The 15,030-nt window shown below is 35.5% G+C and overlaps 1 protein-coding gene across 1 annotated transcript; it reads left to right on the top strand.

Moving 5' to 3' along the window:
* The first annotated feature begins 1,226 nt into the window (after positions 1 to 1,226).
* Positions 1,227 to 4,338, top strand: LOC128680841 (uncharacterized). The gene is made up of 2 exons (XM_053764283.2): positions 1,227 to 1,358; positions 1,707 to 4,338. Exon 2 carries the CDS (start codon positions 1,707 to 1,709, stop codon positions 3,705 to 3,707), a length of 2,001 nt encoding a protein of 666 aa, XP_053620258.1. The 5' UTR covers positions 1,227 to 1,358; the 3' UTR covers positions 3,708 to 4,338.
* Positions 4,339 to 15,030: the final 10,692 nt, after the last annotated feature.

Genomic DNA, 15,030 nt, shown 5'->3' on the forward strand with positions numbered 1-15,030 from the left:
CAGATAGGGTACTTCGAAATTCCCACGGGAGCGAAGCACCGGGGCGCAGCTAGTATTTAATATATGAGACAATTTTAAACTGAACGACCGCCGCTGTCGTCATTAATTCTCAGCAGTTGCCGCGAGGAGAACTCAATTAAACAATGCGGTATTTTGACAGCCCTACATCAGATTAGAGAGGTAATCATTTGCCGCATTCGCAAGAACTAGTTATCGGGAAGTGTGCAAACAGATGCACTTACATAATGTTGATCTATGTGACATAGTGATAAGCGGAAGCGTTTTATTAATCGACAATCTAAGGCAGATCCCGTCAACCGAACATCTGAAAGGACCATAAAGTTTATTTTCATTTTTACTGTACCTTACATTTTTAACATGTTTTTATCATGGACTTAGTAAGTACTGTTACTAATTCCATAGTTTTTCTCAATAATCTAAAGTTCTATTTTTAAATTACATTATTGTTTCTTTAGCATCAATCAATAATAAATAATTTGAAATTAGTTCACTTATTTGGTTAACTACAAGTAATTATATAAATATAGTATATAAGTATGGTGTATATATTACTCAATGTCACACAAACTAAAGGAGAAAGAAAGAAAAATAGTTTATTTGGTACATAATGACAATTAAAACTAAGTTGACAATACAATCCGGAATTAAAACACGCACCAAAGTGACCCCCACTCAGCTTGTGTCGTGGCTGGGCCATGTCGCTGGTTTTCGGGTGCCATACATAAATTAAAAACTAAATTTAAAACGTATAACTACGTAACTATCGTAGTAACGACAACGTTGTAACTTTTGTCCGCAGAGCAAGTAGGCAATATAATCATCTAATAAACGACTACCCTTTTTTTTTGTTTACCCAGCTTTAGCTTGTTACGCACTGAGTGTGGGACTCCTGGGCCGCTAGTCGGCCCAGCCTACCCACTAAACCCCTGGGGCGTTTTCAATAAACGACTACCCTACCCTTGACGTACTTGCGACCAGTGACTCAACGGTTAGACAAGTCGAAGCCGATACTTTTGTCGATTCTGAAAATTATTAATTAAGTAGTTGTTTGCAGTACCTGTGATTTTTATGATTGTGTCCAATTTGAACTTTAAGAAATTATGTTTTTTTTGTTTGTGTCTGGAACATAGGGGAGGTGAGCCCAAAGCGGGTATACCAGCTAAAGCGGGTAGGCCTCGTTATTCATGCATACAAGCATATAGTGTAAATGTGTGCGTGCCGCGGCGACGCCCGAACGCGTACCAACACGAATCAGTTTGACGGAAACGTCAGCGACGCGCGGCGGCGTTTTGAGCGGCGGGTGTTTTTATTGGCCTGTTTTGTTAAAAAATATCAAGGTATGTGACTACGAATTTCTTCATTCTATTGAGACTTATGTTATTATTGTTACTTGTGTGTTAATCTGCATTAAAACAGCTTTGAATCCTCGTTGTGTGTGCAACATTTCTGATAAAGATTTTGAGGTTATTTTACAAATCGTGAAAAATAAACTTTTGGGCAAAGCAGGTATGGGTAAAGCAGGTAACCGCTTTGCCCTGACCCGCTTTACCCAAGACATTTTTGGCGCACACCGACTGTTCTCGCGTTAAGATCCTACAATATATTGGCTCTCATAATTCATATTTAGTCATGGTAGGTATTTGTAAAGTACTGAAATCTATCATTCATTGATAATACATTTGCAGATGGTTCAAAAATACAAAAGGAAGACCAAACAAGCTTCTTGGGACGTGGAGACAATGAAGTTGGCAATGGAAGAGGCAAAGAAGGGCTCAGTAAATGGTGCTGCAAAAAAATATGGTATAAATTTATCAACATTACAAAGGCATATAAAAAAAGGCTCCGCAGACAAAAAACTCGGTAGGTTTTCTACAGTTTTTAATGACCAACAAGAATCTGAATTAATAGAATATTTGTTTCATATGGATAACCTTTTTTATGGTCTGACAAAATCTGAATTTTTATCTCTAGTATATCAATACGCAGAGAGCAATAGAATTCCGCACCCTTTTAAAAAGAAAACTGCTGGAGAAGATTGGTATAGAGCCTTTGCAACAAGACATCCCGAATTAACTTTGAGAAAGCCAGAGCCAACGTCAGTAGCCCGTGCCCGAGGTTTTAATAGACCGCAAGTTGAGAGGTTTTTTGATCTTTTACAAGATCAAGTAGATCGCAATGAAATCAACGCGACTAGAATTTACAATGTTGACGAAACGGGTGTGCGCACCACCAGCAATAAACCACCAAAAATTCTCACCAGAACTGGAAAAAAACAAGTAGGAATAATATCAAGTACTGAAAGAGGAAAATTGACAACAATTGTGTGTTGCTGCAATGCAGCTGGATCTTTTATTCCTCCATTTATGATATTTTCTCGAAAACGTATGAACCCCCGACTGCTTGATGGATCACCACCAGGCACAGTAGCTACTTGTTCTGATAGTGGATGGATTTCCGGTCCAATTTTTTTAGACTGGCTACGCCATTTTGTAGAGGTGACGAGACCCACTAAGGAAAATAAAGTAATACTTGTGATGGATAACCACATTTCTCATAAATATCTGCCAGCATTAGAATATGCCTCAAAAAATAATGTGATATTTATTTCATTACCTCCACACACCAGTCACCGAACTCAACCACTAGATGTAAGCGTATATGGCCCTTTAAAAACCTATTTTGAACAGACGGTTTCGGTTTACCAACGATCTCATGTGGGACGAACCATTTCACCATTTGAAATTGGTCAGCTGTTTGGCGACGCTTACCTGAAAGCAGCTTCTGCTCAAAATGCTGTAAATGGATTTAAGGCAACTGGTATATGGCCAGTAAACCGACATATATTTAGCGATGATGATTATCTTCCTTCATCCTTGACAGACAGGCCGCTGGCATTAAATGCATGTGACGTTTTGATTTCTAATACGATAGCCACTGAACATCTTCCAAACACCTCTGTCAATGATCCTCCTGAAGATAATGAAATCGATACCATAATCGCTACTGAACCTGCCAATGTTCAAGAAAACTTTGACCCTGATATTCCCATAGACATTCCAGGTGACAATACTATCGACCATCCACAAATGCAAAATTATAGTCCTGGTCGCCTTTCTGTAGACTCCGATCGCACAATTTCCCCGTCAGTATTAGATAGAATGCTTGAAGACATTGACAGCAACACCCCTAGACCTGAGGAAGTTCTGCTTGTTAAAACAGTGATTCCTGAATGTGTTACACCTACCAAGGTAACCCCAATGGACATTCGCCCTATACCTAAACTAACTGCACCAAAGACATCACGTAAACGAAGAGCACAAAAGTCAGAAATTTTAACCAGCACTCCCATTAAAGAGCAACAGAGAGAAATTGAGTCTAAGAAACAGAAAGTATCACTTAAGAAACTTAAAGAAAAAGTAAAGTCTGTGTCTAAAAAAAATCCACCTGTGGCCAAAAAAGGTAAAAAACAAAAAGCCTCGACCTCGAACACAAAAAAAATTACTGGAAGCGGAAAGACAAGGAAGCACGCAGAAGAAAAAAGTGTCTGCTTCATATGCCACGAGATGTACGAAGATCCACCAATAGAAGACTGGATAAGGTGCGATGATTGTCATGGTTGGGCTCATGAAGAGTGTACAAGCTATTTAGGCAAAGGGGCCTACTATTGTGATCTATGTCAAGAATAGTAACACAAAAAAAATCACGTAAAGTTTCTGAACATTTTATTTTGTGCAACCTTTTATTATTTTAATTTTTCGATATTTTTACTTTTGATTAGATACTAAACTAATCACAAAACCTTTTTTTATATAAATAAATGTAGCAGTAACTAATTAAGACTGACGAATTTGATTAAAAAGACTGATTTTTTTTGAAGCAATGATTGTTGATTAGATATAAGATAAAAAAAAATCTAAATACTGGCTGTTAATTAATTTAATTTCAATTTAAATTTGATTGTGTACAACTTTTTGAAAAGTTTTAGGATATTTTTATTATTTTGTTATCATTATTTAGTTTTTAAGAAAAAAATCTCATTGTTACTCGCCTTGCCCAGTCTTGACCCGTTTTGCCCTAAGGGCCATACCCGCTTTAGGCACCCCCTACGGGTAAAGCAGGTAATATGAACAACTGAATAATTTTTAAGTTTTTGAAGAAATTTATGAAGAAAGAAGTGTTTTTTAGTTTTTGTTACAAAGTTTAATACATATTTGTACGAAATAATTAAAAAAAACCACTTTGCAACTGCAATAACCTCTTTATTTTTTGACACAAACCTTGAGGTACCCGCTTTGGGCCCATCTCCCCTATAATAACGAAATTTAACAATGAAAACTTGCAAATGGCTTTATACGTAGTTATTTATATTTAGTGCTTATTAACTTGTTCAAAAGCTGTAAGTTTTCTTGAGAAATAAAATAAAATAGTTCCCAGGGTTCACATAACCACCGGAAATTGTATAAACACAACATAACGTAGGTACATATCAATAAAGTATACATAAATTTATATTTAAAAAATGGTAAGCCCTTCTGGCATAATAGGGACCAACACTGTTTGAATGAGTTTCTTTCGGTATTTCTTCTCAGCAGTGGTCGTTCCGAAATGCTAGTACTTTGTAGCTTTGGTAAACATCATTTAATTTAGAATATGACGTGAAAAAGTGTCTGTGAAGGCCTAATTTTTGAAAAAATGATTTGATTTTGATTTTAAATAAATAATAACTGAATTAAGTGTTAGCCAAAATCGCCTTTGTGTTACAACGTGTTCAAACCTTTAGTGACATTGGAAAACTCACGCATCTCAACCCGTCTTTAAGAGACTTCACCATAGATAAAAGAAATGTAAATGGCATCACCCAATTTCTGAATAAATGATTTGATTATGATTTTGATTGTGTGAAAACTAAAACAACCCAAAACAAAAACAAAGCGAAACAAAGTTAAATTAAAAATCTAAAAAAATGTCCGTTAGGCATCTTAACAAGAACGCTGTCTGCATTCTTTTATATAATTATAGATGAAATTTAAACAAGATATCTGTATCATTTTGTTGTGTTGATCTCAAACCTAACCTCTCAGGACCTGAGTCCTACCATCACGGAAATTGATCATCGTTTAAATGTTTTAGGCGACTTGAATATTATCTATTATGTAGCACCAATGTTAAAACACGCACACGACCGATTATCAAGAAATTTGGTACACGGGTAGAAAATAACCTGGAATAACACATACGGTACTTATTATGCCGAAATACCCACGGGAGCAAAGCCCCGAGGCGCAGCTAGTATAAAATAAACAAAACATTAGATTTACAGTTACGAATTTAAATACACCTTTTTGACAACCTATTTACAGTTTATTCCACCAAAAACAATATAAAATTCGTCAATGTTTTGAAACATTGTGACATCCGTTGCGCTTGCGCGGCCCTCAGCTTGTCTACTGGCCGAACGCGCGTAAACCGGTTTTATCCGGTCGCGGCGCGTACACGGCAAGCGGCTAGTAGACACACACACACACACACACGCGCTGCACGCTTGTAGTAGTGTACCTGCGAAAACGTAATTGTATGAATCTTAGCTGTGATGGATGAAGGATGAAGTATTATTCGTCCTCCTAATTTTTAATATATATATATATAAGACCTATATTTGTTAATTGTCGTCCTTGGAGAAAAGGCTGCGGTGAAGTTTGTTGCGCCGCTTGCGCTTTGGAAGCCGGCAGTAGACTTAGTTTAAGTTTTTTTTTTTGACGTCAATAAGTGATGTACATCATCCTAAATTGAATAAAGAATTTTGAATTTGAATTTGAATATGGATAACCTAGCAACTGACAATAAAACTAATACTGTTTCATCAGAGCGCGAGTAATGGTCACTCAGTTATGTCTCGTCTATTAGCTTACATAAAATGGATTAGTAGTGATTAATTGTTACGTGGTATGTGGATTGGATGTGAGTCAATGGACATGGCTTCTACAATTGTTACGTACGAGTGTATACACGAGTAATGGTCATCTTGCTGTACTGGAGGAGGTCCCGGGTTCGATCTCCGGCCAGGTCAACATGGAAACTGATATTTTTCAGATTGATCTGGCTCTTGGATGTTTATTTCTTTATGTATCAATATACTATTATTATGAAGAGAGAATATTTGTATTTTTTGTTTGTAATGGATAAACTCAAAAAGTAAGTACGGGGCCGATTGATGTTGAAATTTGGCACAGAGATAGACGAAAACTTTTGCAGTGACATAAGCATTTTTTTATTATGGTGCCCGACCGAAGCCGGGACAGACCTCTAGTATGTTATAGAATACAGTATAGTTGAGTCAGTATCCCATAACACAAGTCTCGAACTTACATTGGTGCTAGCTCAATCTGTGTGATTTGCCCGATTTATTTATTATATTTATACACAGTTTACTGCTGGACTGTCAATTTGATGGAAATCGATATTGCTAAATCTTTATTTTTTGCTCTGACCCTGGGATTCGTGACGTCACTGCATAATGCGAAGGCGAGAGAAAGAGTGTCGATACTTTTGATTTATTTTTGACTCTCGATTTTTTAGTCTATAGTAATGAATTGTATTGATACCATTGCTTTAGCTTCAACTATACATAGATATACAATAATCGATTGAGTGTACGATAGTAGGCTACTGATTAGTTACATTAATCATCATGGGGTGCAATATTCGAATTGATGTTTGGAGGCTCGCGGCTTTTAGTAACATTACGATTCAAAAACTTTATTTTAAAGTCATAAATGGCATATTTTCGATTTCACACCTACTTATTCGTAACAAATATATAAATAAATATATTGGGACAAATCACACAGATTGACTTAGCCCCAAAGTAAGTTCGAGACTTGTGTTATGGGACTAAATCAACGATACTATATTTTATAACAAATACATATATAGATAATGATCCAAGACCCGGGCCAATCAGAAAAAGATCATTTTCCATCGTGACCCGACCGGGGATCGAACCCGGGACCTCTCGGTTCAGTGCCAAGAACCTTACCACTGCGCCACCTAGGTCGTCAATTTTGAAATAATAATAATTTTCAAGACCTAATTAAAATACAATTTGACATTATAAATCGTGTAGTAATTATATAGATAGCTGTACATACTCGCTCGGACTCACATTACATAAGTGAACTAGTGGAGTCGTAGCTATAGCTGTATCAATTTTACGGGTGCCTCGGGCTACGGCTAACAGTGGGTAAACAAAAATTAATAAACTTTTATTTTATTAAAAATTTTTCATTATCCAAAATGTCACTTAATTTCGTTGCTTCCCGGCTAAAAAAAGAGTATATATCTATAAGCATAAACATTTGAGCCATAATGCATACTATATTATGGCATAATGATTATTAAGCATAACTATTTGAAGCATAACTACACTAACATAACCAAAAAGTTAATTATGCCACGTTTGCCCGTATGCCAAAAATCAATTCTGCCTTAGACCTAAAATGCCAAAATATTTTATGCCTAAACCGGTATGCCAAAGAACAATAGGAAAAATAAATTATGCACTAGAAAAAGACCCGAAAAAACCAAATAAAAATGACAAAAGTAAACAAGAACAATGTCTTTTTTTTAAGCGTGCGCCCAAACGTCGGCATCATCCTATCGGTTGATACGGGATTCCACCATTTAAATTCATACACTTTATATGAAAAAATTATAACTTATATTCAATAAATTGTATTTAATTTAATTCTAGAAAGCATGTTGTTTCTTTTGTGAGAAATCTTACCATTCATTTGGGCCCCCAGTTAATTATGAAACAAGGCCCCATCCAAGCCACGCTACGCCATGTATATTGCATAAACGTAATAAGGCGATAGGCAGTTGCCTCCGAAAAAAAAAAGAAAAAAAAAATGCGTTACATCACTACCAGTACAATTAGTATTAAGAACTTTCTGTAATTAAAAATATCGCTTGTAAAATAAACACGTCGAAATTAACTTCCTCAAATGGAGTTTTGTATTTAAAAACAGATTGTCTACGCGCATGCGCTGTGACGACGAGCTTTTTTTTTTTTAAAGAAAAGATACATCGCGCAGGCGCGATCTCGTCGTCACAGCGCATGCGCGTAGACACAGATTATGTATTTATGAGAAAAGGTGGTGTAAATTTAAATTATAAAAGTTTCGATTATAACCATGGCATTATAGATAACTTTTTGGAACAAATGGTAGACATATATTCGTATTTGTGTTTATGCATTGCTTCTTGTAATGTAGAACATTAGGGAGAACGAATCGAGCATTCACGGTAACCTTCCCTCCGTAATATAGCAGACAATCTCCAGGGCCACGTCATGTGTAGACCGGCAAATTACGTAGGGAACAAATGTCTGGCTATGCCGTTCTCTGGCCCTGGCAGGCAAGGGTCAAACCCGAGAAGTGCTGGCTTGATGTCGTCAAGGATGATATTTATGACATTAGCCTACGAGATGCCGACGACCGTGCGAAGTGAACTGGGCTCTTCTTCTTCATAGTTGTATTTCCTACCCTTCCTTGGATAGCAATATTTAATTACCGATAATTTTATAATATATTTTTAAACAGATTTTGATTTTAATGCCAAAAAGAATTCTCTCCCAGGAATCTATTTCTATTATTGTATTATATATCAAACGCAATGTAAAAATTGTTTGAAATTAATCGTAAGTAATATTATAAATGCGAAAGGAAGTTTGTTTGTTTATGGGTTTGTTTGTTACCTCTTCACGCTCTATCTACACGACCAATCGTAATTTGAAATATGGAGAAAGATATATCTTTCATCCCGGAAAAATAATTGTTCGCGTGGGAAATTTACGCGGGCGAAGCCGCGGGCGAAAACTAGTAAATAATAATAGCAAAGCAGTTTAAAAAAATATTTGGAAAGACAAATACTTGGGACCGAAGCAGAATAAAACATAATGGTACATTTTATAGATGTAATTGTGTTGATGCGTCCACTGGGTCATTACCAATAGGGCAATTAAATATTTTTTTTAATAGTTGAATAAATAATAAATAAATATATTAGGACAAATCACACAGATTGAGCTAGCCCCAAAGTAAGTTCGAAACTTGTGTTATGGGATACTAACTCAACGATACTATATTTTATAACAAATACATATATAGATAAACATCCAAGAATGCCTTAACTAAAAGGATAAAGTGAGTATTCTACTTATAGAATCAAATATTAAGTAACTTTACATATTAAAAAAATGTCTGTCATCACATTATCTAAAAGGATTCTAGAAAATTTCAAATACACAAAATAATTTTATTACTGGCATAAATTTATACAATAACACATGTAATTGATTTAAGACATGATTACGTACGTTTTGTACATTTAGTTGTATGTATATTATATACATTTATTTGACAATGAAAATATTATCAGCAACATTTGTTAATTGACGTCCTTGGAGAAAAGGTGAAGTTTGTTGCGCCGCTTCTTCTTCACCTGCGCTTTGGAAGTCGGCGGTAGACTTAGTTTAAGTAATTTTTTTGACGTCAATAAGTGATGTATATCATCCTAAATTGAATAATAAAGAATTTTGAATTTGAATACAAAAATAACAAACATGTCAGCGTTCTTATTCTATACGTATAATATTCTTTTACATATAATAAAACTATGTATAAGAGGGCTACCATAGATAAAAAAAATTAGTGGACTACTATGGTGGGTTTGGGTTACGCTGAACAGATGAAATACTAATATTAGATAGAGGGTTTCCAGTGAACCAAGACCACATCTTTTTAGATACCCGTAAGTTACTGGAATTTACGAAAATCTAAAAAGTAATATTATTTAAATTACTTATGACGCTTGGTATTAAAATACAACATTATTACGGTAATTTATTGAGATTCGCAAAGGAATTTGTATGTCCTAAGCGGCTAGGCTATAACGAATCATGATTTTGTGGTAATTTTAGATATTTGTTGTTCGATGTTTTGCGCACCAATTCGATTCGACCGCAGTGTTTCGAATAGCAACAAACAGTTTCGTTTAGAACACCGGTTAGTATTATTTAGATACTATTCGATAATTTAAAGTGGAATTGAGAAGAACAATCTAGAATAGATTTAAATTATTCAAAAGAAATCTCTGTCAAAGTCAAAAACTGTCAAAGTATTTATTCGGATATTAGACGTTCACAAGCACTTTTTCACGTCAAAATTTAAATTATATCGCTCGGGTAAAACATAATTAATTTTATACCTAAACCTTCAGAAATCACACTATCTAATGATGAAAACCGCATTAACATCCGTGCAGTAATTTTTTAATTTTTGAATTTCGCGAACAAATTTAATGGATGAAAATATTTATATATTATTATTATCATTCATCGAATGGCACCTGAAAAATTCACCAATACTCTAAACGGAACCGTTAAGTTGCTATTTAAACCGGAGCCATTCGAATTGGTGTGCAAAACGGCATATCTCCTTAATCGTAATCATCACCGGCAAAAGCACCTTATGAAGTGCAGAAGCTTCACCAGTATTTTCAACTTCGTAATAATTTGTAATTATCAGTGTAGGTACCTTGAGCTTGATTTTACGGTGAAAGCCTAGATTACTACAAAAAATAAATTACACAGTTGCAGAAACAAAGCTATGTGTTATGTAATACGAGTACAGATATCTTGTTTAAATTTCATCTATAATTATATAAAAGAATGCAGACAGCGTTCTCGTTAAGATGCCTAACGGACATTTTTTTAGATTTTTAATTTAACTTTGTTTCGCTTTGTTTTTGTTTTGGGTTGTTTTAGTTTTCACACAATCAAAATCAAAATCAAAACATTTATTCAGAAATTAGGCCTTCACAGGCACTTTTTCACGTCATATTCTAAATTAAATGATGTTTACCAAAGCTACAAACTACTAGCATTTCGGAACGACCACTGCTGAGAAGAAATGCCGAAAGAAACTCATTCAAACAGTGTTGGTCCCTATTATGCCAGAAGGGCTTACCATTTTTTAAATATAAATTTATGTATAATTTTTTATCAGTAATATAACAATGTAAGTACACAATAAAGTACATGGTCAAAAGGTATACTGAAACATATTATGATTGTGATCAAGTGCTGATGAAAGAAAAAAAAAAAAATATATATATATATATATATATATATATATATATATATGTATAATTAACCAAACAAAAAAAAACTTTTAATAAAAGATCGAGCTGACCAGTTCCCCCGGCAGCACCCGTTCACGAGTTGACGCGTGAGTCAGCCATCGCGAAGCTCAACCACAATAGAGGGAACCTCCCGACCCGATCCACGACGCCGCCACCGGTTTGACCATTGGAGTGTGCATGACATACTCGATCTCCATAATCTAACATAATAGATACCTATGTTACTTTCAGACACTTGAAGATCACAAACCACGTATATGTTTTACAAGTAAATGTCAAAATATATGTAATGTCAAAACACATGTATTTAAACATAATATGAACAATGAGTGAGCATCATTGGGCCACAGAGGTCGTCAAATATATACAGGGTTACCGGTATCTAACGCATAACCTTCCAAAGGCGCATAAGGTACATAGGGTCTAACATCTTTTGTTCTACGACTTTTTTCTAAACGTAATAAATACAAAAATTTTCCTTTTTTTAGTCTTAATGTCGTTTCTATAAAACGTTCACTCTACGAGTATGTTAGATTCCGCTACATAATACTGTTCTGCTAAGCTGTACTGTCTCATGTTACTTGGCTATTACATACTCGTAGAGTTGAGATGTGTAGAATCGAATTTTATATGAAAAAAAAAAAACTACGAATCACAAAAAGTCGTGGAATAAAAGTTGCTTGTTTGTATGTACCCAAGTAGCCTTTAGGAGGTTTTGCGTTTTATGTATAGATTAGCGTTAATGTATAGTTTCCACTTTCTTCCATCATATAGGGACACATATTTTAACCTTTATTTGCAAACTCATTTGACGCGAGTAGGATTCGAACCTGGGAACTTTCGATTACAGGCGTCTCAACCACTGGACCACCCCAGCTTCTAATAATTTCCCTCCAAATCCATTGACGCCTATCATTACGTAACAGCTACCCTTGATTATCCCAAACCAAATTAAATTCTAACCTCTCAAACTTACTCAAAGCCCTTATACGCTTTGAAACAGAGGTTGTTATTACTTGTTATTTCTAAATATAGGTGTATTGATGTGTTGTTATGTACATGGATGGGAATTCTTACCTTGTAACCATGCTTTGGGCGAATCTTATGTCGTCAATAATAGGGTTTAATATAGCTTGTTGATGACTAAGACAGTGTTCTGAAATATTTGCGTGTGGTAAACTTGAGTTTAGCTCGTATGGTCTTAGTAATAGAGACTATTCTCGAGGTTGATATAGTTGGTTGATTAGGGGTTTTGGAAGGTGGATGGTGGATGGTGAATTGGCAACCTAAGGTGGAATGAGATAACGTGACAGGACCGCTTAGCGGTTACGAGTCGCGCTTGACGCTTCGCCTCTGACGGATTTACACGATTCGTGAACACGTAGGGCTGCCGAATGTTGAATTACTGTGATATTATCTATATTATGTATATGTATAATTCTATATATAATAACACTGTAAGTGGGTCTGTACATAGGAGATATTAAAGAGAAATAATTATGGGGGGCTTCTTTATAGGACTAATAAAAGCCAAAACATTTTTTACATAATTTTTGTCTGTCACTTTGTCTGTATGTTTGTTCTGCATCACGTAAAAACTGGATGCATTTTACACAGCTGTATAGGGGATAGTGTAACTTAAAATCTGGTATAGGTTTCATCGCGATACGTTGCTTAGAACCCTAGATATTGTTATACAAAAAGAATTTATTAGCAAACGCACAAAATTCACGTGGACGAAGTCGGGGCCAACAGCTAGTCCTACTAATATTATAAATGCGAAAGTTTGTGAAGCGAAATGCGAAAGTTTATATATATGTATATATATATATATATATCTATATCTTCACAAACTTTCGCGAAATGCGAAACTTATATATATATATTCTAAATCTACTGGACGGATTGTTATGAAATTTGGTTCACGTAGGGTGGGTAGGGTACTTTTTATCCCAGAATTCCCACGGGAGCGAAGCCCCGGGGCGCAGCTAGTTACTTATATGTGCGAAATATTAAGAAGATTGGTTGAGCAGATAACGCGTGACGAAGTGACAAACTTACTTTCGCATTTATATTATTAGTTAGGACTTAGGCAGCCCTAACACGCAGCCAGCTACGTAACGTGCCCGTCTCCACGGATTCATCAGATAACGTCCGCTCAAGTTTAATTGAATTCCCTGGCAAAGTTTCACCCCCACCCTTGGCTCTGATTGGTGCTCGCTTCAAAGACATTGTTCGGCTCAACTAGGGATGTCACATAATAGGTACGCCATTCAGCGCACCAAATTGAATAGCACCGATCGAGTCCACGTTTAGATCAACTGTCAAATTTTTGAGATGTGCTTCTCACCTAAAGGGTCCGTTTAGATATTTAATATTTTTCACGTGTGCTTTCGGTATAATATCGCGGTGAATCCTGCACACTGGTTGATTATTTAGTTTACTATTGTGCATGCGACAGACGGCTATAGGTATAGTTGGAATAGTCAAATATCGCCTAAATAATTTCTTAGAGAAACACAATATTATTATACTAAACACGTTTACTCACTGTTGCGGCCACACCGCAATCTTCAGCGAGAGTCGCGGGGCGCGGGGGGATGCCGCTAGTCGGCTGCGCGCGCAACTCTCTCACTTCGCTGGCCTTTTTCATATTGTAAAATTTTCTTTTCGCATTATATGCAAGATAACACCAGTATTGTTTATTATTTATCTCAATCATTACTAGACAAGCTATCGAAGCGTAAACACTCACATTCGTCAATCTCACAAAACTGCAAACAATTCCTGACGAGCATCTTCCATCCACCCGTAATTCACAGATATTGTGTTTCACTAAGAAATTATTGTGAGTGCCTATTTTTTCTTACTGAATACTTTAAAAGGATGCATATAGTGTAGCGTTGTATTTAGCTAAATAAATAACACACTCGATAAGAAAAAAAAAGAAAAAAATACGTATTCCGCATGAAGTCCGCACTTCGTTCATTGTGTTCGACTGTATTCATTTGGAGAATAAAAAAATATAAGTAGGTACACAACACAATAGTCATCATCATTTTATAACTAAGTAATTATATCGAGGTATTCTAGGAGTACAGTTTATAATCGCATTTATATGCCTTTATAATCGCATCTGAAAAATATTTAGTACTGTTGTACTGTTGTTGACAACGTTGAGATGCGATTCGAATTACGATTCGAATTGGTGCGCTCACAGATATCGGAGTGGGTGCACTGAACGGCATTCCTCACATGATATGCCATAAATGTAGAGAACAAACCTATATGATACGACCAGATGTCGCTACTATTGAATACATTTGACAATAAAATGTATTTTGAAAATGGTTCCGATTTTGGGCACTATCTCAAATATATTTGGTCTGTTCTGTGGGTAAGGTGACATCAATTGATTGACATACATAGATTTTTAAATATTATTTTCATTGTAAGAATTTGTGTGTGTTAGACGGCCCACCGTCAATCATTATCAATATCAAAGTAATTCACACAAAATTGAGCATTGAACATTTTAATACATTGCACAAACTTTGTAAGTAGCGTATAGGATCAGTACCTATATGATTAGGAAAGTAAGTCAGTATGAATATACAGGATGTATAGTAAAAGTATATATCGACAGAGATCGATGTTAAATTACTACAAAATATTTTTGATTTCCCATACAATGGAGCTCATAGAAAAAAAATCAAAATTTTTCGTTTTTCTTCCACTGTTTACTATTATAAGTTACTAACCTTTGCCCACAACTTCGTATGTGAGTAAAAATCCGTTTCCCGTGGG

Source organism: Plodia interpunctella, chromosome 25 (assembly GCF_027563975.2).
Source record: "Plodia interpunctella isolate USDA-ARS_2022_Savannah chromosome 25, ilPloInte3.2, whole genome shotgun sequence".
NCBI classification, from domain to species: domain Eukaryota; kingdom Metazoa; phylum Arthropoda; class Insecta; order Lepidoptera; family Pyralidae; genus Plodia; species Plodia interpunctella.